General features: G+C 45.5%; 1 protein-coding gene across 3 annotated transcripts in view; it reads right to left on the bottom strand.

Annotated features, from left to right (window-relative positions):
• Positions 1 to 25,090, bottom strand: part of TUFT1 (tuftelin 1) — a 53,126-nt gene extending 28,036 nt beyond the window's left edge. For 2 of the 3 annotated variants that reach the window (XM_058660269.1, XM_058660267.1), the window contains exons 1-2: positions 24,989 to 25,090; positions 245 to 319 (exon numbers count right to left, since the gene is read on the bottom strand). In XM_058660269.1, coding sequence (XP_058516252.1) covers positions 245 to 319; positions 24,989 to 25,048 — 135 coding nt within the window. In that variant the 5' untranslated portion in view covers positions 25,049 to 25,090. The remainder of the gene's footprint in view (positions 1 to 244; positions 320 to 24,988) is intronic. The other variant, XM_058660270.1, reaches the window with a different exon arrangement.
• Between the last annotated feature and the right edge of the window lie 1,841 nt (positions 25,091 to 26,931).

Genomic DNA, 26,931 nt, shown 5'->3' with positions numbered 1-26,931 from the left:
ACAGAAACCAAACCACCGCAAGGACACCAGATGGAGAGAATGAGGTGCAGTCGTGGTTAGTCTTCACTTTAGTGGGAGCCTGACTCCCCACCCACAAAGCAGGCATACTGTGGAGGTCAGCTGGATCTGCTGCAGAGGAGGTGCCCCCAAGCTTGCAGGCAGCACTGGGGTGGGGTAAGGAGTCACCAGCAGGACAGAACAGGCCAAGTGGGGAGAGACCTTGTCCAACAGGAAACTTCAGTACCTTCTGGGCTATGTGCTCAAGTTCATCTCCTGTCAGTTCACCCTGGAGAGTCAGCCTGAGAACATCCACGCCGCCCTAGTAATGACAATGATAGCCACGATAACCCGTTTACCTCTACAGGCCATAGGATGCAAGTGCTACTTGCCACACACACAAGCTAGCAGTGGCCTTAATCACCACTACTTATAGTCAAGGGAGACTGAGGCTCAAAGAGATAGCATTAGCTTACCCAAGATCAGGGCACTCTGGGCCTGAGGGTGTCTCTGAGAAGCCCTCCCCAGGGCACGGTGGCTGCACTTCTCTGCTCCCTGCAGCCCCAGGGGAGCCTCCCTGCTTTTTAGATTATAGGGAGCACAGAGCCTGGGCTGCCCTCACCCTGGTTGTGCAGCATGGCATATGACACCAGGAATGCCTATTCTGACCACCAGTGGGAAGCTAGGGATGCACTTGACAAGATCAAAATATCCTTTCTGAACCAAACTACAGGAAGGCACCAGTGTCCAAAGCCCCCTTTCAATGAGCTGCACAGAAATGAAGCAAACGAGAGAGGGTGTAAGATGCATTCACCTAGAGATCTGCATCATTTCAAAGCATGAAGTAGGCTCTTGTTCACTGTTCAAAAACAACAACCAAAAAAAGGCACAAAGCACGCTCAGGGATCCCATGGATGCTGGTTCATGTCCCGGTTGCTCTACTTCCCATTCAGCTCTCTGTGGCCTGGGAAAGCACTTGAGGATGGCCCAAAGCCTTGGGAGACCTGGAAGCAGCTCCTGGCTCCTGGCTTCCATTGTGGCCACTTGGGGAGTGAACCAGCAGGTGGAAGATCTTCCTCTCTGTCTCTCCTTCTCCCTGTAAATCTGCCTTTGCAATTAAAATAAAATAAATCCTTTTTTAAAGATTTATTTATTTTATTACAAAGTCAGATATACAGAGAGGAGGAGAGACAGAGAGGAAGATCTTCCATCCGATGATTCATTCAAGTGACCGCAATGGCGGATGTGCCGATCCAAAGTCAGGAACCAGGAACCTCTTCCGGGTTTCCCATGCGGGTGCAGAGTCCCAAAGCTTTGGGCTGTCCTCAACTGCTTTCCCAGGCCACAAGCAGGGAGCTGGATGGGAAGTGGAGCTGCAGGGATTAGAACCGGCACCCATATGGGATCCTGGGGCATTCAAGGCGAGGACTTTAGCCGCTAGGCCACGCCGCCGGGCCCAAAATAAAAAAAAAATCTTAAGAAAAAATAAAAAAAAAACCAGCAACACCTTGGGCAAAATTAAAAACCTGAAGGGAAACGCACATAGTGAGAGGGAGAAGAAGGGGATTTGGGAAGAAAACATTGAAAAAGAGAGGGCCAGCTACTCAGAGTGGGTCTGTACCTGTGTTCAGGATGACAGAGGAAGGCAGGGAAACTGGCTACCTTGGGCCTGTGGCTCGTGCTGCTGTGAGGGGCAGCACCAAGTAGGTCCCAGCCTCCACACTGCGGGCAGCACAAAGTGCTGGGAGTGCTCCTTCTAATGTAGGGAGTGCCTGGGAGTGTCTACCTCTCCCAGGCAGTAAAAGAAAGGTAGATAAGTGCTGGGCAATCTACACATAAAAGTGACCTCGAGGGCTCGGTGCAGTGGCCTAGCGGCTAAAGTCCTTGCCTTGAACACACTGGGATCCCATATGGGTGCTGGTTCTAATCCCGGCAGCTCTACTTCCCATCCAGCTCCATGCTTGTGGCCTGGGAAAGCAGTGAAGGACGGCCCAAAGCCTTGGGACCCTGCACCCGCATGGGAGACCCGGAAGAAGCTCTGAGCTCCTGGCTTCGGACTGGCTCAGTTCTAGCTGTTGCAGACACTTGGGGAGTAAATCATCAGACGGAAGATCCTCCTCTCTGTATATCTACCTTTCCAATAAAAATAAATAAATCTAAAAAAAAAAAGAAAGAAAAAAATTAAAAAGAAAAGAAAATGACCTTGAGGCCACTTCAGGCCCATCTCACCCTGATGTTTTTCTTTTTTTAAGATTTATTTATTTTTATTACAAAGTCAGATATACAGAGAGGAGGAGAGATTGGCCGAAGCTGTGCCAATCCGGAGCCAGGAGCCAGGAACTTCCTCCAGGTCTCCCACATGGGTGCAGGATCCCAAAGCATTGGGTTGTCCTTGACTGCTTTAGCAGGGCCACAAGCAGGGAGCTGGATGGGAAGTGCAACTGCCGGGATTAAAACCGGCATCCATATGGGATCCTGGTGCGTTCAAGGTGAGGACGTTAGTCACTAGGCCATGGCACCAGGCCCACCCTGATGGGTTTTCAGGAACCCTCCTAAGCTTCCCCCTTGGTGGAGGAGAGAGCAGTCTCAGGCCAGATGCAAAACTCTCGGTGTTCTCATCAGTAAAAAAAAGGGGACTACTTCCATACCATCGAGAGAGTTTTGCTCAAGATGAACTGAAAGTGCATGGAGGTTGCGCTCATGGAAGAGGGAGGCAGTCAAATCTACCAGCCTCCTCCTACTTCCTGGAACAAATCCAAACATAAGAAAGATGACACTGCCACAGTGGGCCCTGAAGCCATCCCGACCCTGGCAAAGTAGCTGCTTTTAACAAAGACAACCAATTCCTACCCAGTCAGGCCAGATCCTTAGGGTGACATGCCTGACTCTCCTGGGTCTGAGTCACTTCAGTCCTGTTAGCACCCTGCTTGGTCCCTGCCCAACACCTCCTGTTCCTCCCCCACGGCTGCTCCCATCATTTCCTTAGCCTTCCATACCCTTCCTCTCCCCCCTCCAGAATCTGCAAATCCCTCTGACTTCATGTCCAAATGCCACACCCTCCGTGTGTGGGAGGATGCTACCTGCATCCTACGACAAACAGCTTCCCCTCTCCAAGTCCCCTGGTGTCATGAGGACCCCTGCAGCATCTGGTTCTCGGTTACTTGTGTTTCATGAGCAATCACCCCTTTTTAGCTGCTCATTCCTTAAAGTTTGGTGTCTGCCCTACCCTTAGCACAGGGAAATAGTCTGTGAATGTTCAGTGAATGCTCTGTGACATCTAGGTCAAGAGAACACTTCAAAAGAAAAGCAGAATTCGTTTTCAAACAGCCACACTGCCTGCCTCTTCCTTTTTCCCAGTAGGCAGGTATGCAATGGGATTAAAATGTCCTGTACCTGGGGACAGCTGGGGAGGGCAAGAGCACCCTTGGTCAGAACAAAGGGCTTGTCACCAACAGAGATCATCCGGTCTCCTTATTTCACCAACGAGGCATCCCAATTATAAGAACACGGACAAGTTAGACTGGGTTGGGGCATGATAGACTGCCTACTCTTGTTACCAGAATCCCAGAGAAAAAAAATGAGACATGGTGAGTTGTGAACTGAAATGATACTGGGGGTGGGAAGTATGGGGGTGGGAGGAGTGTTGGTGTTGTGGTATAGTGTATTAAGCCACGACTTGCAATGCTGGCATCCCAGCATTTGGCCAATCAGTTCAAGTCCTAGCTGCTCCACTTTCAATCCAAATCCTTGCTAAAGTACCTGGGAAAGCAGCAGAGGATGGCCCAACTACTTCAATTCCTGCACTCTGGTTTCAGCACGGCTCAGCTGTCCCTTACCCTGGGCTTCCATTCCTGTGTGTTCCAGCCTTTTGGAAAGTGAAGCTGCAGATAGAAAATCTCTTTCTCTCTCTCCATCTCCCCTTTTTCTTTAACTCTGCCTCTCAGGTAAACAAATACATCTAAGAGAAGAGATGAAATAAAGCACAGGGGCGGGCATTTGGTGCAAGTCATTACTTGGGATGTCTACAACCTACATCAGAGTGCCAAGGTCGAGTCCCATCTCCACTTTACTTTCCTAACAAGGAGTATCAGGGATGCAGTAGATGACGTCTCAGGTATTAGGTCCCTGCCACCCATGAGGGAGACCCAGATGAGATTTCCAGCTTCAGCCGGGCCAGTCCTGGCTGTGGAAGGCATACGAGGAATCAATTAATGATGGAAGATCTCTATTTCCCTGTTGCTCTGCCTTCTAAATAAATAAAAAATAAATCAATAAGTAGATAAAATTTTTTTAAAGGACAGGCATTTGGCCTAATGGTTAATGGTTAAGGTGCCTACCTTCAACCTGGCAGTGCCCAGGTCTGGTTCCTGGTTCTGGCTCCTGATTCCAGCTTTCTGATAACACAGACCCTGAGAGGCAGCAGAGGAAACTCAGGGAGAGGAGCCCGCCATCCACATGGCAACTGGGTTCCTATTCTGCCTGTGGCTGGTGCTTCCCCATCCCCCAGCTCCCATTTTAGGTCATTGGGAAGTAAGTCAGAGGATGGGAGTGCTCGCAGTCCTTTCTCTACCTACTGAACAAACAAAAGGAATAAAGAAAAGATTAGAAAAAGTACTTAAATAATGGCAGCGGGGGAAGGGGACAAGCTACTGTTGTGGGTCAGCATGTGAAGCAACCACTTGCCACACCACCATCCCACATGGGTGTGCTAGCTGGAGTCTTTGCTGCTTCGCTTCTAATCCAGTTTCCTACTAAAGTGCCTAGAAAGTAGATATGCCAAGGACTTCGGCCTCTGACACTTATGTGAGAGATCAGGATAGAATTCTGAACTCCTGGCTTCAGCCTGCCCAACTGGGAGGCTGTGGCATTTGGGGGATTCAAATGTCCAGACATGTGCACATTCACAAAATATTTAGCATCGGGTAAAAGAACTTTCTTTCTGCCTTTCAAATAATAAATAAATATTTTTAAAAAATAATGCCTGTAAGCTTTCTAAATTTGGCAAGGCACATAACCTACAAATTTAACAAGCCAAGCAAATTCTAAAGAGAATGAGCTTGAGGGGCTGGCGCAGTGACGTAACACGCCAAGTCTCCTCCTGCAGCACTGGCATTTCATCCGGGCACGGTTCCAGTCCCAGCTGCTCCACTCCCAATCCAGCTCCCTGTTTATGACCTGGGAAAGCAGCAGGGGGTTGGCTCAAGCCCTTGGACCCCTGTACCCTAGTGAGAGACCTGGAAGAAGCTCCTGGCTCCCTGCTTCAGACTGGTCCAACTGTGGCTGTTGCAGCCATTCGGGGAGTGAACCAACAGATGGAAGATCTTTCTCTCTCTCTCTCTCTTTCTCTCTGTGTCTTTCCTTCTCTCCCTATAACTCTGTATTTCCAATAAAAATAAATAAATCTTTTAAAAAGAGAGATAAACCTCAAATGTGCATCATGATACATCATAAACTTTTTTTCTTTATTTATTTTGAAAGCTAGAGTTAGAGAAAAAGAAAATCTTCTAGTTGTGATTCCCTTCCCAGATGGCCACAATGGCCAGCACTGAGCCAGGCCGAAGTCTAGAACCAGGATCTTCTTCTAGGTCTCCCACGAGACTGAATGGGAGGGGCCCAGGTAATTGGGCCATCTTTTGCTGTTTTCCCCAGGCGATTAGTAGGGAGCTGATTAGAAGCGATGCTAACATCACAGGTGTAGTTTTGTGCACTACATCACAATGAAAGCCCCTATAATTAAACTTCTGATAACCAAACCCAAAAATGCTTGAAAGGAGACAGAGAAAAATGACATGTTATCTGTTGGGGGAATCAGTCTAAATGGCAGATTTCTTATCAGAAATGACAGGCCACAGAAAGTAGTTTATCATCTTTCAAGCGCCAAAAGAGCTGTCTACTCACAATCTTATACCTAAGAAAGTAAATCAGGATAGTCTCGGATATAGGAAAATTAAGATAATGTCTCCCTAGCAGACCTCCTATTAAAAGAACAGCTTTAAAAAAAATAGTTCTATAAATAGACAACAAAAAAAGCAGCACTGAAACTTTTAAAACAAAACATGGATTAAAAAAAAAAACCAGGTAAACCCAATTAAGATTTCCTTCTCCATACCTTGCCAGTAATTACATCAATGATCTAAACATACCAACTAAGATATTGGCAACATGAATTTTAAGAAATAAGAACATTCTTACCACAAAAACGATAGCTACGTGAGGTACTATTTATGTTAACTAGATTTAGACATTCCACAAGGATCAAAACAATGTGTTGTATACGGTTAAAAAAAAGATCCAATAATCCAATATGCTTACATACTATCTGCAAGAAACACCCTTCAAATATAAAGATAGTAGGTTGAAAGTAGGATAGGCAAAGTTAGATCATGTGAACATCAAAGTGGCTAAATTGTTCTCGGATAACTTTAGAGCAAGATTACCAGAGACAGACAGGAACATTACATAATGATAAGAGGATCACTTCATAAAAAAGGACATAGCAACTGCAAATGGATATGGGACAAACCACAAAGCTGGAAAATGCGACACGAAACTGCATAGACCTTAAAGGAATAAAACTCAAATCCACAACTTCAGTTGGAAACTTCAACTTTCATCTCTTCGGAGCTGACAGAACAGGACAACTAGACAAAATCATTAGCAAGAGGGCTCAGTGCAGTAGCCTAGCGGGTGAAAGTCCTCGCCTTGAACATGCTGGGATCCCACATGGGGGCAGGTTCTAATCCCAGCTGCCCCATGTCCCATCCAGCTCCCTGCCTGTAGCCTAGGAAAGCTGTCAAAGATGACTCAAAGCCTTGGGACCTTGCACCCGCACGGGAGACCTGGAAGAAGCTCCTGGCTCCTGGCTTTGGGTCAGCTCAGCTCTGGCTGTTGTGGCCACTTGGGGAGAGAATCAACAGATAGAAGATCTTCCTCTCTGTCTCTTCTCTCTGTATATATGACTTTCCAATCAAAATAAAATAAATCTTGTCACATAATACAATGTAATTAATGAATTACAAATAATAAATAATTAAAAAAATAAATAAATAAATAAAATAAATCTTAAAAAAAATGAGTAAGAATATACAAGAATTCAATACCACCACCAATCGACAGACTCCAAACAATGTTTATAGAACACTCCACTCAAAAACAGCAGAGAATACATTCTTTTCATGTGTTTATGAAGCACTTGCCAGGGTAAGCCATAACCTGAGCCATAAAACAAACCTCAACAAATCTAAAATAGTCAAAACCATAAATTGCACATGATTTGATCCAATGGAATCAAACTAGAAATCAACAGAAAGAAGGTAAAAAAAAAACTGCAAATACTGGGAAATGAAACAATATACCTTTAAACCACCTTTGCATCAAGAAAGACTCCTCAAGGAAAAATTAAAAAAAAACAGCCCTGGCTGTCGGTATCAACGCAGCAAACTGGCAGATGGAATTGAGTCCGTCTGCATCTCTTTCTCCCTTTCCCAAAATTCTCACTCTGTCTTTCAAAGAAATAAATGAATAAATTTTCCAAAAAAAGAAGAAAATCTCAATCAGTAATATAAGCTTCTATAAGAATTTAGAGGAGAAAAAAAAAAACTGAGCTCCAAAGCAAATATAAGGGAGAAACTAATGAGCAGAAATTAGCAATACTTATCAGAGGAAAATAGAGAAAATCAATGAAAACAAGAATCTTGGTGATTTGGAGAAGACAAATGAAACTGACAAGGCATTAGCAAGACTGACAGAATTAAGGGACAAATTAACAATACCTGAAATGAAACAGGATATCTTTTAAAAAGTCCTGCAGGTGCCAGAAAGACAGGATTTAATACCACGAACAATTCTATAAAGATAAACCTGATAATTTAGATGAAATGGGTTTATTTCTGGAAAAACACAAACTATTACAACTCTTCTAATAGGAAATGTATAACCTGAATAATCTTTTATCTATTAAGGAAATCAAATTCATTACTTAAAAAAAATCCCTATGCCCAAATGGCGCCACTAAAGAATTTCAGACGTTTCAGACAGGCAGTATAAAAAGAGGAGAGAGAGTGAGAAGGAGTGAAGTGAAGGGAGAGAGAGAGGAAAGGGAGGGACTCCACTGGGTAATCTCTCTCATAAGCATCGATTTTATTCCTTGGTACCTTGTTGCAACCCAGGGAAAACAAAGAGCATCTCATTGAAGAAGACAAATAGATGGGCAAGTAAACACACAAAATATGTTTAACATCAACAGCCTGTAGGGAGATATAAATTAAAACTACAGCCAAGATATCATGGCAACAGGATGTGGAGAAATTGGGTCCATCACATGTGACTGGTAAAAATGCAAAATAACACACTTACTCTGGAAGATAGGCAATTTCCTTTAAAAATCAAATGCGCGACTACAACAGCAATCATTATCCTGGGCATCCAGAGAAATGAGAAGACAGTTTCACACAAAACCCATGGCAAGTGCCCGTTTACAAATATTTATAGCAACTGTGTAAACACCAGAATCTGGGAACAACCCAAATGTCTGCAGTAGGGTAGGCGTTGTGGTACAGTGTCCACTGTAACATCAGAATCCATACCAGCTCCGCTTCTCACCCATCTCCCTGCTAATACACTTGGGAAGGCAGCAGAAGATGGTCCCTATATGTGCACTCCTGCTACCCATGAGAAAGACCCAGATGTTGTTCCTGGCTCCTGAACCAGGCCTGACCCAGTCCTGATTTTCATGGCCACTTGGTCAGTGAACTAGCAGGTGGAAGAGCTTTTTCTGTCTGTCTCTGTTACTCTGCTGTTCAAATAAATAAAGTAAAAAAATAAATAAATTTTTAAAAAACCTGTGACATATCCATTATTGTAGAATATCACTCAGCAACAGAAAAAAACCAACCATGGAGATAGGCAACAACAATCTCCAGAGATTTGTGCTGAGTGGAAAAAAAAAAGCTAATCACAAAAGGTTACATCTTACATGGTTCTGTGTACATAACATTCCTTTCCTTGCATGGCAAAACATAGACATGAAGATTAGTGATTGCTAGGTCTTAAGACAGGAGGAGGAAATAGTAACACTGATGAAGGAAGATAGCCAGGACATATCTGCTGAAGGCCCAGCAGACTTGTGAAGAATGTAAGCGTATTGTTTGTAGAAAATTATTGTAGTGAATGAAATCTGCTTGACATCATCATATTGAACAAGTACAGAACTTGCAGCATTGGGGCAAAGAAAAATGTTGTCCACTATTTGGAAAGTGACTTATACCTCACTATGAATCTTCATGGAAAACACAGATATTCAAAATGTATCCGAGCACACTTGTCCAACCTGTTTGGAGGACAATTGATGCCTCCTGTGTTGCTGCTCGTGTCTTTCCAGGTGGACCCCCCTCATGTAGAACCTGTTGGGAAGAAACGCTCAAAGAAGGCTCCCCATGTTCACTAGATATGCACCCTGCTTTTTAAACAAAACCAGCTATGGGAGGTTAGCCCGCGGATAAGATGCCATCAGGTTGTTGGAGCATGACCCCCAATACTCTCTGCTATAACCTTGTAACAGATGGTCCACAGCCCAACTCAGTACCTTAGGCACGAGATGTAGGATTTGTGAGTCCTACAACACAACTCTAGCTAGAGAATGCTGGATTTCACTGCAACCGCAGTGACCTGCCTACACTTCACTCAAAAAGCCAGTATTTCCTTAGTATTCTATTGTCATAATGTGTCATAATCTATGCAACAGGATTCATATGTTCTGCGACTATCAAAGCATAAAATCAATTATATTACAGTACCTAAGGATTCAGAAGCCTGGCATCATGGTATTGTAGGTAAAGCTACCACCACCTGCAATGCCAGCATCTCATATGGGTGCCACTTTGTGTCCTGGTTGATTCACTGCTGATCCAGTTCTCTGCTAATGGCCTGGGGAAAGCAAAGAAGATGGACTCCTGACACAAGGAAGACCCAGATGAAGCTCTTGGCTTCAGCCCCAGTCCAGTGCTGTCTGCTGTGGCCATCTGGGGAGCAAATCAGCAGATGGAAGACATTCTCTCTCTCAATATTCTCTCTCTCTCTCTCCCTCCCACCCTCTCTCTCTCTCTCTCTCTCCCCTCTCCCCTCTTTCCCTCTCCCTGTAACTCTGAGTAAATAAATCTTTCAAAAAAAAAAAATTACAGCTTAGGTGCAGTGCAGTAACCTAGCAGCTAAAGTCTTCACCTTGCATGCACCAGGATCCCATATGGGTGCCGGTTCTAATCCTGGCAGCCCCGCTTCCCATCCAGCTCCCTGCCTGTGGCCTTGGAAGGCAGTAGAGGATGGCCTAAAGCCTTAACACCCTGCACCCATGTGGGAGACCCAGAGGAGGCTCCTAGCTCCTGATCAGCTCAGCTCTGGGTGTTGTGGCCACTTGGGGAATGAATTAGAGGATGGAAGATCTTCCTCTCTGTCTCTTCTCTGGATATTTGATTTTCCGATAAAAATTTTAAAAACAATTTTTTAAAATTACAGCTGTATATTGGATGAAAGACACAGGGCTTGGGTTTTGATCAGCAATTCCTTTAGTGCCAAATGTTTGGAAGCTGACAATTTGTCAACAATATTAACATTTGTAAAGTTATGGAGTATTTGCATGATATTTTAAGAGATGCTAAACATGCAAGTTTCCTAGTTTTTGATAAACCTGCATCCAGTTCCCAGTGTTTCAGGCACTGTTACAATTTATTTATATTTGTAACCATAGTATCATATTGTATTACACAATTGGAGCATAACAGAATAATGAATTAGCAATCAACCAAGGTAAATTTTCAGACAATATGAAATAAGACACTTTTTCCACTAGTCATGAGTTTGCTTCATAAATGAAAACAAATTAGACTTTGTAAATCTCAGTAGTATTCTTGACTTTAAGGACTATGTAACAGTAAGCTCTACCTAACCGTAAAATCCAGTTACAGATGCTTTAGAATTTTCTAAAATACTCCTTTGGAATCGACACATGAATTTTGATGTAATAACTCTTAATGAGATTATACTGAAAAAAAGATTATATTGAAACCAAAAGAGAAGATGGAGCAGGAGGATGGCAGTGTGAGTGAGTGTGGCTCTAACAGGGCAACAGCGATGGAGATGTCTCGTGTCCTCGCTCTCAGTGCTAATATCCAGGTTGTGACGGCTGCTATGGTGCTGCGAGACTTTTCCACTGGAGGAAACTGAACAAGAGATGCAAAAGGCTTCTATTATTTCTTGTAACGGCATGTGAAGCTATAATATTTTTTTCTTAAAACAAGAATTCTTTCATCCATTGTTCAGAGAAAAACTGGAGAATATAATAAATAAGCATTTATAATCAACTGCCTGCAAATTGCCACTATTAACATATTAGTGCATCCTTTGTCATTTTAATGTACATTCCTCATGTGGATCACTACACACAGTTAAATATTTGCTTCTGTCTGCTTTAACATTTCAATTTCGATCATATTAAATATTCTTCAGAATTGGTTTTTAATGGCTAGGGGATTCTACTTCATAAGGTCAATTATTCAACCTAAGCAGTGTATTAAGTTACCAATTTCTTTTTATTTCATTTGAGTGTGTGTCAATTGTATAACAGTAAAAGCTATCTTCCTTGTTCACACTTTGAGGCAAGGATACATGGCAGTACAGCCTAGAAAATCACCAGACCTCCTGCCCACTTCACTCACAGTCCTTCAAGCCAATTTCTCTCCTTTGCAGGGAAAACACACACACACATTTGGAACAGTTAGGCCTTGGCTCAAACAGGTCTGGTCTTCATTTGTTGTGTATTTTGATCATACCCTCCTTCAGCCTTAGCATCTTAGTTGATAGGATGGACGGCATGATATTTGAGTAACAATCAAGTGATCAATACAAGCAGACATGTGAAAATGCAAAAAATTCATAGAGAGGAATATATTTTAATGTTTTATTTCTCTTCATTTTTTTGTTTAATTAAAGGAGAGAGAGACCTCTCATCTACTGCTTCATTCCTCCAGTTCCTCCAAAATACAATATAACTCTAGATAAAGCCAGGAGTCCAGAATTCAATCTGCACAGGTGGCACAGGTGGCAGGTATACATGTACTTGGGCCATCACCCCTACTTCTCAAAGTGTCCATTAGCAGGAAGCTGAACTGGAAAGAGGGGAGCTGGGACTCAAACCAGGCACTCTGGCCTGGGTTGCAGAGATCCTACATGGGACCTTAAGTGCTGCATTCAAACGCTCCTGCACATTGACTCTTCAAGATATTTTAACAATTCTATATGTTTAAATCAAAAATGCCTCACTCTGGAAGGAGATTTATATAACTCCTACTTCACACTCTACACCAATTCTAGGTGGATAACAGATTTAGAGGTAAAAAGCAAAACAATAAATGTTTTACAGGAAAATGCCTTTATAACTTTGGCAAAGACAGATATTTTCCTAAACATGGCATAAAGCATCCTCCTTATAAAATGAAAAATGGATAAATTGGACTATGGTAAAGTTTAGAACTTTTATTTCTCAAAAGACACCATTAATAAAGTATACAGCAAGGCCAACATGTGGTACCAAGGGTTAAGCTGCCCCTTGTAACACCAGCATCCTATATTGGACAGTCAGTTAGTGTACCAGGTTCTCTGATTCTGATCTAGCGTCCTGCTAAAAAGCCTGGGAAGAGAAAGAGATGGAGCCCCTGGTCCCCAGCTTCAGGCTGTTACAGTTATTTGGGGAGTGAACCAGTAGATGAAAGACTGATCTCTCTTTTCTCTCTCTTTCTACCTCTCTTCTCTGTCACTCCGCCGTTCAAATAAATAATTAAAAAAAATACAGGATAAGAAGGTACATAGTAATCCACAGAACACAAGAGATTTTCTATACATATGTCGAAAAAAGGATATTCAGAAGATACACAAATTTCTACAAAATAAAAAGAATAAATGCAACATAGTATCCCAGACTGGATTCTTGATGGAGAAATGAACATCACTGGAAAAATTGGTAAAATCCAAATAAAGCCTACCATTAAGCTAGCGTCATTGTATCAACATTGATTCTTTAATTGTGACCACGGCAATGTAAGATGTTAACATTGAGGGAAACTGGTGAAAGGTGTATAAGAATTTTTTGTACTATCATTTCAGCTTTTCCACAAATCCAATGTTCTTCCAAAAACAAATATCTATTTAAAAAGAGAGTCTAATAGTAAAATAGGTAGAAGTATTTAATAGACACACACATAAAATAAATAAATAAATATATAAAAAGATTCAATTTCATTAGGTAACATAAAGAACTAGAAACTAAAACCATAAAGTAACACCACCATCAAAATGACTAAATCAAAACAACAAAAATCTATTTGCTTCCATATATCTCAGGTCAGGGGAGGTAGAACAATGGTAGCTTTTGTCTACCAGTGATGGGATTGCTCTCAACCACAGTCCCTCTGGACTGCTCAGATGCACCCACCAATGAGCGCACCTGTGCTCTAGGACGCAGCAATTCATTCTATACAACAGTCAACACACACAGAGACTCCCACTGACACATACACTAGAATGTTCTCTATGTGTTCTAAATGTGGCATCTGCACAGTAACCACACACTAGGAATTATCCAAATGCTCATCACGAGTCAAAAGGATAAACTGGACAGAGGAATAAAAAGGCAATATCGGCCAATATCAGTGAACCTCACAAAGATGCTAAGTAAAAGACACTGGACACAAAAACATACTATACGATGCATTTACATAAAAAGTGAAAAAAAAATAGGGCCTGGCGCAGTGGCCTAGTGACTAATTTCCTCACCTTGCATGCATCAGGATCCCATATGGACGCCGGTTCTAATCCCGGCAGTTCCACTTCCCATCCAGCTCCCTGCTTGTGGCCTGGGAAAGCAGTTGAGGACGGCCCAAAGCCTTGGGACCCTGCACCTAACCTACATGGGAGATCCGGAAGGAAGTTCCTGGCTTCGGATCGGTTAGGCACCGGCCGTTGCGGTCACTTGGTGAGTGAATCATTGGATGAAAGATCTTCCTCTCTGTCTCTCCTCCTCTCTGTATTATCTGACATTGCAATAAAAATAAATAAATCTTAAAAAAAAAAAAAGAATGCAGGGAAAAATACAAACCTCCTACGTCACTGAGGAGAATGGAAATTTATATGGCATCCCCTATCAGAGTGCCTGGTTCAAGCCCCATCTACTTCAGACCCAGGTCCCTGCCAATGTGATCTTCGGAGGGAGCGGGGGACGGCTCAGTGGCTGAATCCCTGCCATCCCTATGGGATACCAGGATGGAGTTTTGGGCTCCTTGTTTCGGTCTGGTCCAACCCTGGGAATGGACACCTGGAAGTGGAAGGTGTATCTGTCTGTTGCTCTGCCTTTCAAGTAAATAAATTAAAGACAAGCAAAAAGGGTTTGCATACTTCCTAAGTTCTAGTCATTCTATTTTTAGGAGTGTACCCTGCAAAAATCCATTTTAACATGATGGAAGTTATATGAAGAACTCCTGATTGCAGTATTACTTACAATCACTAAAAATTGGAAACAATGCAGATATTTTCTAGTAGGAGGAGGAGTGAATAGAGTAATAAGGATAATAATAACTTCCATATCATGAAGTACTATACTACTAATAAACCACACACACTGACAGAAAAAACTCTCCAAGAATGTTAAGGGGGGGGGGACAAGCAAATCAGACAGTAATTCATAAGCCTTGCTATTTTGTACACATAATACACACATCACTGTACAGTGTTAATAATTGCAACTTCTACCTATACACAGCAATTACTACGTGCTGGGCTATACTGGCCCTATCCCAAGGGCCAATTAACTCATTCACAACAATACTATATAGTGGGTAGTACAATCAACATTCCCATTTTCTTCTTTTTTAATGTTTTATTTACCTACAAGAGGAAAAGGGTCTGCACTGTGACACTGCCTGCAGGGCTGACACTGGGGCAGCACATTCAACTACCATCTGAGATGCTGGCATCCCATGTGGGCAGCGATTTGAGTCCTGGCTGCTCCACTTCCAATCCCGTTACCATACCTCAGCAAGCAGCACAAACAGAAAATGGCCTAAGTCCTTGGACCCCTGCACACATGTGAAAGACCCGGAGGAAGCTCATGGCTTTGGTCTGGTCCAGCCCTGACTGTTATGTCTATTTGGGGAGCGAACTAGCAGATGAACAATCTATATCTCTCCCTCCCTCTCTGTAATTCTGCTTAGAAAGAGAGAGAGAGACAGAGATCTCTCATCCTATGGTTAACTGTCCAAATGTCTACAACAGATGGGGGTGGGCCAGGCCTAACGCAGGAGCCAGGCACTCCATTCAGGTCTCCATGTGGTAGCAGCAACTCAATTATTTGAGCCATCATCACTGCCTCCCCAGATCTGCACTAGCAGAAAAGGGAGCCAGAGCTGTGACTTGAACCCAGGCACTCTGATAGGGTATATAGGAAATTCAACATGTGTCTTTTTAAGATTTTTATTTTATTTATTTGAAAGAGTTAGTTAGAGAAAAAGAGCTCATGCTTCAACTGGTTCACTTTCCACATGGTTGCAATAGCTAGGGCTGAGCTAGGCTGAAGCCAGGAGCTCCATCTAGGTCTCCCCTGTGAGTACACGATCTCAAGCACTTGGGATGTCCTTCACTGCTTTCCCAGGCATACCAGTATGCAGCTGAATTGGAAGTGGAGCAACCTGGACTCAAACTGGAACCCATTTGGAATGCCAGTGCTGCCGGCAGCAACTCCACCTGTTATGCCACAGGGCCAATTTGCTGAGATGTGTCTTAATTGCTGTATCAAACACCTGCCAAAATATCCCCTTTTACATATGAGAAAACTGAGGCATAGAAATTAAGTATCTTGTTCAAGGTTGTGCAATTAATTTTTTTTTAATTTTTATTGCAGAGTCAGATATAAGAGACAAGAAACAGAGAGGAAGTTTTTCCATCTGATGATTCACTCCCCAAGTGACCGCAATGGCTGGTGCTGCAATGATCTGAAGCCAGGAGCCCAGATCCTCTTCCGGGTCTCCCACATGGGTGCAGGGTCCCAAGGCTTTGGGCCATCCTCGACTGCTTTCCCAGGCCACAAGCAGGGAGCTGAATGGGAATCAGGGCCGCTGGGATTAGAACCGGCACCCATATGGGATCCTGATGTGTTCAAGGCAAGAACTTTAGCCACTAGGCCACTGCACCGGGCCCAAGGTTGTGCAATTATTAAGAGGCAGAACCAGGATCCAAACCCAGGCTTCTATCTGGGCTGTTCATCAACACGCTGCATGGCACTTGTTACAAGCAAACCTTAAGGAAAAGTACTGGACTCCTAGTCACAAACAAGGGCAGGGCATGTTCTAAACTTTGGAGAAAAAAAAAAAAGATTTGTGCAATGCTCCTAGCATAAAGGATATACACCAGGAGAAGGAAAGCAAACAAGTTAATTTCTGTGCGTCAAATGGGCGTGATGAGGCCCAGCTGCCAACACGTTAGACAGACGTGCAACATGCACATACCCGGCACTTGCCAAGTCACTTCACTAAGGGGAGCATCCCTCTCCCGAGGAATTCTGGGAAGTCGGCTGGGTTGGGTGGTCCCCACGAAGAACTCTGAAGTGAAGCCTTCTCTAGGGAAAAAGGTGCAACACTAATCACAAGGCAGGCGGCCTCTAACCTCATAAACATTCTCAGAGAGAAGCAAATACCTCCCAATTACAGCGGGGCCTCTTGGTGCAAACAAAACTGCCGTGACTCATGCCTGTGAGCAGGGAGGGGTAAACCATAGCTGAGGGGTTAGAGATCAGGACGCTAGGGAGAGATAGGGAGATAACAGGGAGTCCCTGGGAAGTTAACGGGGGCGCCCCAGGGGTTCTCACACCATTGGCTCCAGTGAACCGGGAAAGAGCCCAGTTCCTCCAGTTCCGACACCCCAGGCTTCCAGTGGGGGGTCACTAGGACTGGATGCATGGTGGTGGGGGAGTCAAGGGATTGTTCTTCATGGGAGGAGTAAAGGGCAGAAGAATGACTCTGGAGTTCGAAACCACATCCTTAATTTCACTTTATATTCTACCTTCCTCCTCCACCACTCTATCCCAGAATGGATGGATGGCATCTCTTAAGTTGCTGAAGAAGGGGCCACCTCAGTGTGCCGACTCTGAAAAATGGGAATAGCCAGCTCCTTTAAAAAAAAAAAAAAAGACTCTCAAGAGCTTGGAATGAAGAAAGCTGCAGAAAATCAAAGCAAGCCAGATGGACACTGTTGAGTGCTGACGCCCTCCTGGGCGGGCAAACCTCCAGCTCCTGGGCTTCTGGTTTTGGTACTGCCCTCTGCCCTGTGCTGTGCAGGCCGGAGATGGCCCTTTGTTGCACCTGACACAAAGACTCACTCCCTTTCTTCCTACCCACAGGTTAACTAACAAAATAGCTGTTTGCTTTTTATCTTCGCTACCTACCCAGAGGCATGGGCTGGGCTAGCTCTATGCAGAGGGCTGACCCAGAGTGACTAGGAGTGAAATGAGGAAAAAAAGGATTTAGTAAGGTGACACTCTAAATAGGGCGGCCCTACAAAGGAAAAACACAGGTGTCTAGGAGCGAAAGTGGGAGAGCCAGGCTCTCCAGGACACCTGCCTGGGATATTCTCTTCTGTGCCCCAGGCCTTTTCTTTTTTTCTTCCTCTGTCTCCCCAGCCCCATCCTACCCTAGCCTATATTTCTCTTCTCTTAGCCTCTGCTTCAATCTGGTCCTGCCTCTGCTGGCCACGAGCAAATCTGGGCCACCTGCCTTCCAGGTCACATACCTATTTCCCCCACTTACCCCTCCCACTCCCAGGAAGCAAAGATATTTCGTAAGCCTGGACATTGTGACCCCAGGAGACAGGTACCATAATTACCAGGAGGCGGGGAAGCTCGTCCCACCTGCTCTGAGCACATGTGTCTAGAATTGAAATCATCCGGGTGCACACCCCCCTCCACCCCAGAGAAGTATGGGCAGATGCTGGTGCCAAACGCCTGGTGCCTAGGCAACCCTCCTCTCTCAGATCCTTCCTGTGTTCCTCCTCCCACAAAGCCCAGCATCCCCCCAAATTCCCAGCAGCCTTGGACACATCAGTGGTCCTATTGCTGAAAGCAAGAACCTGGCTATGAATGGGGGAGGTAGGTTGGTGTGCAGAAGGATTTACGGGCTGCTTGGGGACAGTTCTAAGGAGTAGAAGGGACAGACTTAAACGGTTTCTCTGGTCAGCAGCTTCTTCTCTTCCCGGGGTCACAGATTTGGACCTCTACCATTTTAGAATCCTTTCATTCCTTTGGAGGAAGCAGCAATGACATCAAAATGAATCCTTTTTAAAAGATTCTACCCCAGCAATTCCATGCTAAGGCATTTCTTGTCAAGAAAAATAAAAACATATTTCTACACAAAAACTGGCATGCCAAAGGACACAGCAGCATTAAGTCTAATAGCTAAAAAGCAGAGATAGCCAAGTGCCCACCAACCAATACCCATGGCAAACATGTCTGGGTTGAACCATTCATACAACAAAATATTACTCATCCATAAAAAGGAATGAGGGACTGATTGTATCACAACATGCATAAACCTTATAAAAGCACACTAACTGAAAGATTCTGTGGCCGGGGTAGGAACTGTTGTTGTGATATAGTATATATATATTTATTATTGGAAAGCCGGATATACAGAGAAAAGAGACAGAGAGGAAGAGCTTCCATCCGATGTTTTCACTCCCCAAGTGAGCCGCAATGGGCCGGTGTGTGCCGATCCGAAGCCGGGAACCTGGAACCTCTTTCAGGTCTCCCACGCGGGTGCAGGGTCCCAAAGCTTTGGGCCGTCCTCGACTGCTTTCCCAGGCCGCAAGCAGGGAGCTGGATGGGAAGTGGAGCTGCCGGGATTAGAACAGGCGCCCATATGGGATCCCGGGGCATTGAAGGCGAGGACTTTAGCCGCTAGGCCACACCGCCGGGCCCAATGATATAGTATATTAAGCCACCATCACCCTGCAGTGCTGGCATACTATATGGGCATAGGTTTGAGTACAGGCTGCTGCACTTCTGATCCAGCTCCCTGCTACTGCAACCGGGAAAGCAGCAAAGAATGGCCATATCCTGGGCCTCCTACAACCACATGAGAGACCTGGAGAAATCTCCTGATTCCTGGCTTTGGCCTCGCCCAGCCTTGACCTTTGGAGTCATTTGGGGAGTGAACCATGGATGGAAAATTGATCTCTTGCTCACTCTCTCTAACTGTGCCTTTCAAATAAGTAAAATAAGTCTTTTTAAAGAAAAAGTAAGAAGCCAATCACAAAGAATCACATATTGTATGACTATATTTATAGAAAATGTTCAAAATAGGTAAATCAATAGAAAAAGAAAGTAGACTAGTAGTTGCCTAGGACTGGGAGATTAATGGTTGGAATGCTAATGATTGGAATTATGGGGTGATGAGAACATTCTAAACCTGATGTAGAGATGACTGTATAACTCTGAATATACTATAATGTGAAACTGTACACTTTCAGTGGGCAAACTGAATGAGATATGAATTATATCTCAAATCTGTTATAAAAATATATAATATATAAAGTTCAGAGCCAACACTGTAATACAGTGGGTTAGGTGGCTGCCTGTGATGTTGGCATCCCATCAGAGTGCTGGTTCAAGTTCTACTTTTTCTTCTTAAAAAAAAAAGATTCATTTATTTTTATTACAAAGTCAGATATACAGAGAGGAGGAAAGACACAGAAGAAGATCTTTGTTTGATGATTCACTCCCCAAGTGACCACAACAACCACTGCTGTGTCAATCCGGAGCCAGGAGCCAGGAACTTCCTCCAGGACTCCTACACAGGTGCAGGGTCCCAAGGCTTTGGGCCGTCCTCAACTGCCTTTCCAGGCCACAAACAGGGAGCTGGATGGGAAGTGGAGCTGTCAGGATTAGAACTGGTGCCCATATGAGATCCTGGCATGTTCAAGGCAAGGACTTTAGCCGCTAGGCCACTGCACCAGACCCAGATGTTCTACTTCTGATCCAGCTCCCTGCTAATGCACCTGGAGAAAGCAGTAGAAGATGGCCCAAATGTTTGGTCCCTAGCATCTGTGTGGAAGACCTAGATGGAATTCCAGGTTCCTTGCTTTGGCATGGCCTAACTCCCCTCACTGTTAAGCCCATTTGGGAAATGAACCAGATGATGGAAGGTCAGTTCATGTTGCTCTCTCCCTGCCTTTCAAATAAATAAATACATCTTTAAAAATATATATGTACAAAGTTTCTGGTAAGCCTTTATTTATTTTTTTAAAAGACTTATTTATTTTATTGGAAAGGCAGATGTATAGAGAGGAGGAAAGACAGAGACGAAGATCTTGCGTGTGATGATTCACTCCCCAAGAGGCCGCAACGGCCGGTGCTGTTCCAATCTGAAGCCAGGAGCCAGGAACTTCCGTCTGGGTTTCCCACGCAGGTGCAGGGTCCCAAGGCTTGGGCCGTCCTCAACTGCTTTAACAGGGCCACTAGCAGGGAGCTGGATGGAAAGTGGGGCTGCCGGGATTAGAACCGGCGCCCATATGGGATCCCGGCGTGTTTGAGGACCCTAACCATGACACTATTGCGCCGGGCCCTTTTTTTTTTTTTAATGTTTGAAATTTATCATACAATTTTGTATAGTCTGTGATTCCCCTCTGGTAAGATTTTTACAACTCACAATTCTGGCTAAAACAAACCAACCATAGGATTCAGGAAAGACCTTCAGACTGACAGCACCTATTCTGCAGAAAAAAGGTTCAGCTGAGGAAAAATGTCCAAGCCACATAAGTACTGAAGGAACCTTTTTGGTCAAGACAATAAAAATAACAACCAGAGACAATGAAAACAAACAAAAAAGGCCAACATTCTAAGAAAGTATAAATATGTCAGATTAGTTCCCATAGAGCCCAGAGCCACAGAGGCCACTGCCTTGGTCCTGAGGTCAGAAAAAGAAACAAAAGGAAAGGGACCAGAAACGGATGCCAAAAGATAAACCTGACCACCACCTACTCTGGCGGAGTTAGGACTACCAAAGGTCACTCAGGTCTTCATCCTGAGTCTACCATACATTTTCCCTCATCCATAGGACCTTCTACCATCAGATGGACCTGAATTATTAAAAAAAAAAGTAGGGGGGAGGAAGGAAGGAACAAATGAGAACAAACAGATGTCAATACAATGAGAAGGAGCAAAGGTGCAAACGTTCAGACCAGAGTTTCCAGCCTCTTCCTCTACTCCTTGGCCAGGGTCTCAGAGGAGGTGAAAGTCCAGCCTAAGCCTACAGCAAGCAGAAAACAGGCATGTCCATTGTGCTAGGCACTGTACTTAACATCTCACACGTATTGCCTTCTTTAATCCTCACCACTACCTCTGGGAAGGGTCTGATGATTATCACTGTTTTTACAGATGAGGAAACTGAGAATGAAGAGATGAGGTAATTTACCAAAGGGATCTTGGACAGAGCAAACATCAGAGCCCCAAACTTCACTCCACCCCAGAGCCAGGCCCTTATTTACAATGCTATTAGCAGAAATCATACTTCAGCCAAAAATTGTAGTATAACTACACTGGGAGGATGGGCCAGGAGCATGTGGGAGTAGGAGTATTACTCTTCCTTGCATGAGTACAGCCAGAAGCCAACAGATGTCAAAACTAATAAACCAAGAAAGATCACAATATGACTTAGAAACATGCAGGTGAACATCATACAAAGAGCTAAAGCAGTTGAACTTCTGTTACGATCAGATTTCTTTCAAGATTTTGTTAGAAAGGCAGAGTGATAGTCAGAGGGAAAGGCAGAGAGAGATTGATCTCCTACATGCTAATTCACTCTCCAGATGGCCACAATGGCCAAGGTCAGATCAGGCTAAAGCAAGAAGCCAGGAACTCCATGCAGGTTCCCAAGTGGGTGGCAGGGACCCAAGCACTCCGCCCATTCCCAGGCGCATTAGCAGAAAGCTTGATCAGAAGTGGAGCAGCTGAATCTCAAATGGGTGCAGAAAGGAATGCTAGCATTGCAGGCAGTGGCTTAACTCACTGTGCCACAATTCTGGTCCCTATTAAATCTTTTTAAAACTCATACACATATATTCCTTTGATTAAAAATGATGGAAGGAAAGGATGAGGGAGGGAGAGGAAGGGAAAGAGAGATATCACCATGACTAAGTGTAAGGTCACAGCCATGTGTTCTTTGACCACATAGCTTCCATTCCTTTCCCCTGAAAGGAACATGTGTGGGGGAAGGAGCCCCATTGCTGGGGAGAACACAACCATCCTGTCCCCAGCGCCTAGGGCAGAATGGCAGGAAGACCTAGCACAATTGGAGTTGTCTGCCTAGAAGCAGGAATCTCAATAACCACCCACCCCAGTCCCAGGAATCCCTTGGTTATGAATTTTCCTTAAGTTTTCCTTTACATCCTGTGAGCTGCCCCATTTCTTTCTAATTAATTCCTCTTCTGCTTCAGCTAGCAGACTCACTCTGTTGTTTACTATAACCAAAGGAATTTAAATGGAAACATCTAGTAAAAATGAGCTTCAAGTTTATTTACTCTTTTCAGTGTAACTATATTACAATGGCTTGCAAACTTGCACTTAAAAAACATTTCTACATCAGGATAACAGGAAGCAAACATACATATATGATACATTCACATATTAATAATGGAAACAAAAGCTTTGCCAAACATGCCCACCCCATCACTAACACTAAGAGGAGTATTATTATTATTATTACTTATTTATTTTTGCATTGGTTCTAACCTGCAAAGTTGATTTCCAGCCCACTATGGTTATGACCTGCAGTTGGTTGCTTGTACCTGCTGTGTTTGTGTCCAACCACAACAATAACCTGGAGAGTGTATTAGCCACATTTCTGCATCCACTTGGTGTGCATTTAACTAAGGCATAAGGCCTGGCTGGTGGGGAAACACCCAGAGTCCCAGGGTGTTGGCTCCCACTAGTTCAACTGCTGAGGTGAACACTCCAGAAGAAACATCTGTTCACTATTTGTCCACTCACTCTGTATGTGTTCTGAGCCCTTTGTCAATGATCTGAATATACAACAGCTTCCGGGGACTGTCCAGGGTCATAAATTCTATCTGCAAGCTGGCTCAGAGGAGAGGAATCCAGAACCAAGCCTGACTCCTGACTGATGGACTGTTTACCATCTCCTCCCCTTCCTTAACGGCCCAGGAATGTCTCCCAGATCTGGGCAATTGCTAGTTCAGGATCAGTTTTAGAAGGAAGTTAGTTTCACGTCCAGGCTTGAAAGAACGAATAAGTGGGAATTTCTGGCTACGCTTTATTTGAAAGATTTCCAGCTACCCTGAAGCTGATCCATGGCTGCAGACTGAATTCCTTGCTCACTGTGCTCCCATCTTGTCTTTCTGCCCATGAGACAAGAAGCAGAGCCAGCAAAGGCTTGCAAAGGTGACCACTCATGCTCAGTGCCTCCAAGGCCTGGGTCGCATGGCTTCCTCTGGATCTCTTCTCTACAGCAAGCAAAAAAGAAACCCAAGCACGCTCTCCTTTATCTACCTCATAACCACTTCCCCTGCCTCAACCACCCCAAATCAGCGAGCAGGAGCACACAGTAGAACAAAGGACAAAAGGGGATTTTTTTTTCTTTCTTCAGGGTCCTAGGCGGAGGAAAGTGTTAGGCTATAAAAGAGCAGGATTTGGCAGCACAAGACTGGTGATGCAAAGGGGGCACAAGTGGAGATAGCAAGGTGAAAACTGCTAAATGGTCCTCTGTATCTTAAACTTAAAATGAGCACCTGTACCACAAATACTCTTTGAAGAAGAACCCTTAAGTCAGCAGCAGCTGGCTTAGCTCCACCCGGGGCATGCTGAGCCGGGCAGAGGGCCAAGGAATCCGACGGAGGGGGAGGCACTGACTCCCCATCACCTTGGCTCCCAGTTCACCTTCACCCACAGAAGCTAGGAAACTGATGAGATGTACACACCGTTGCTAAATTACCCCAGTTGAGCCCAGAAACAGAGTTACATATGGTGAGCTGGGACGGGGAGGAAAATAGGGGCACGGGAGGGATGAGAGCCAGGGCACGAGGGGAACCGGGCAAACTACCTTACTCTTACCCCACCTCTCCACAACCCTCATCCCTTGCGTGGGTCACTTCCGTTCCTTTCTCAGTCCTGATTCTAACCCCCTTCATCTACCTACGTACCCGGGGTTTGTCAGCTGGACACCAAAGCAAAACCAACAAACCAACCGTCCCAGAAGCCCTGGGTTGGCTGATAGGGGGATGGGAACAGAACAGCGGCAGGAAAAGGAAAGGAGCAGAAGGAATCCGCGAGAAGTGACCCCGCACCCCCAACACCAGACGTACAACCCAGGTGCACAGCTCTAGCCCTCCAAACGAAAGCGAAGGGTTCCTGGCCCCGTATCGGCGCCAAGAGCAGTCGCACTACGTACGACTTGGGCTCTCGGTTCCCACGCCTTCGTTTTTTGCCCGCGACCCCTTTTCTTGTTACTCATCACCCAAAGCAGCAGAAAATTCCTAAAAACGTTTCTGAGGCCACCAGGACCGATGGACAAGTTCGATGATCTGCCGGACCCCACAGGGGCGCTGGGGACCCCTGCCTGGAGCTCCTTTTCCTAGGACCCGGTCTAGGACGCCTGAGGAACGCACACCGAGACCCGCGCGGCTCCCAGTGTTCAGACCCGGGCGGCAGCTGCAGTGTCCTCCTCAAAGGGCAGGGACACCTCGAGCCTCGACAGTTCATCCCGCGACTCCCCGGGACCCCCTCGGCCTCCCACAGCGGGGGCAACAGGAAAAAAAGAGAGCGAGCGAGCGCCTCGCAGGGCTGACCGCGCGCCCGGTGATGTCAGCGACCTCGGCGCGGGGCATGGGAGGGAGGGGCGGGATTAGAGACCAAGAACAACGAGCGAGCAGGGGCGGCGGAGCGCCTTACCTTGGGCTGGCCCTCCGGCTGCAAGTCCACCAGGGTACACCAGTTCCGCGTCCCGTTCATCTTCCTCCCGCGGAGGGCGCCCCCAGCAGCACACAGAACGAACCCGCGACGGCCCCGAGTGTTCGCTCCTACTAGGCGGGCGCGCGGCGAACGGCCCCTTTTATAGGCGCGTCGGGGGCGGGCTGAAGATAGGCCACGCCCCCACGGGCTGCTTGCCAATTACGATGAGGGAGAGCGTGAGCTGGGCGGAGCCGAGACTTCTGTTCACACCCCCGTGGACTCGCTCGGATTTCCGTAAAGGTGTGGCTTGGAGTGACCTGAACAGCTTCCCTGGACAGTTTTGTGTAGGACGTGTAGTTGTATCTCAAAACGCTTTCTTTCAACCCCCAAGATCAGAAGGTCAGACGAATCGCCCTGCCTGCCTCTACAGGGGTCAGAGGCAATACCTGCGGAAGTTTTCCTACATTCTCCTCTACCGTACCTAAGCCGAGACAACTTTTCCAACGCCTTGCAAAGGCAGGCACCGAGGGCCAGCTCATTCAGACTGGCCTAAGCCAGTCTGGCAGGTGCCCTTACCTGGCAAGCCGCCCAGGCCAAAGTCACAGCCAGCCAGGTTCTGGGTGGGGCTTGTTTTGCCTAAGCTATTATAACCAAAGCTGTCCTTATATGGTAGGGATAGGCGGGTCACATTGCCTTGAAAGGAATTTGTGGTCATCGGAAAGGGGAAAGGATGAGCCCGATTCGCCAATGGCATTGGCTCCGCAAGCTGTGGCTGGGACTTCGGGACAGAGAAGTTAGCCATGCAGAACCCTGGAGCCTGCTCCTAGCCCTGCCACTTTCCGCAGAGGTCCCGGTGAGCCACATGGACAGAAGGCTAATGTCAGAAGGAGGCTTGACCCACCCTGGGATAGCAACAGCGCACCCGAGTCTGCAAATAGGCTCGAGTGAGGGGCCAGCTCTCACTGCCAGACCATACAAAGTACAGGATGACAGTAAGTCCCTCAACACACATGGTCAGGAACAAGTCTATTCCGACTGGGAATGGATGGGGATTATTGAACCTAAGAGGTAAATTCTGGGACCTGGCGCAGCAGCCTAATGGCTAAAGTCCTTGCCTCGTACATGCCGGAATCCCATATGGTCGCCAGTTCTAATCCTGGCGGATCCACTTCCCATCCAGCTCCCTGCTTGTGACCTGGGAAGGCAGTCGAGGATGGCCCAAAGCCGTGGAACCCTGCACCCGATGTGGGAGACCCAGAAGGGGCTCCAGGTTCCTGGCTTTGGATCAGCTTAGCTCTGGCTATTGCAGCCACTTGGGGAGTGAATCATCGGATGGAAGATCTTCCCCTCTGTCTTTCCTCCTCTCCATAAATCTGACTTTCCAATCAAAATAAATCTTAAAAAAAAATAGGTGAATGCTGGCTATATCTTTGAATCAAACCCTTTTCTCACTTGTTCTGCCTCTCTCTCAAAGAAGTTATTTTCTGGCCTTGCTAATCCCAGGTTATTCAAGACAGACTGGGGGATACTACAAATTTTTCCAATGTCTGAGGCCCCATCCCACCTGTCACCAAGGGCCTCTCTAAAGTAGGGCCATGAAAACTCCAGATTCAGTCTCTAAGCTGTACAGTAGAACTACTTATTCATCAAATGTGAACTTCCAAATAGGCCAGAAGAAAGAACAAGAGTCTGAGAATTTCAATACAGATATATAATTTTAATATTTATTTTAAAATAAAATCAAGGCTGGGTTGCATGGCAAGGGAATGTGATTTGCAGAAGAAATCATGAAATTACAAGTCATTGGCAAGAACAGCCTTCTGCAGGCTCCCCACGGAACCTGCTTAGGAGATAAAACAGGTGACTCATCCCCCCTTCCCCAGCAGGGCTTGGTTCTCCCCAACTTGCAAGTCTTCCATTGCTTCTACCCTTTGCTACCAAGA

The sequence above is a fragment of the Ochotona princeps genome, chromosome 2 (genome assembly GCF_030435755.1).
Source record: "Ochotona princeps isolate mOchPri1 chromosome 2, mOchPri1.hap1, whole genome shotgun sequence".
Lineage (NCBI taxonomy): Eukaryota > Metazoa > Chordata > Mammalia > Lagomorpha > Ochotonidae > Ochotona > Ochotona princeps.
This window is presented reverse-complemented; position numbering and strand designations above follow the sequence as displayed.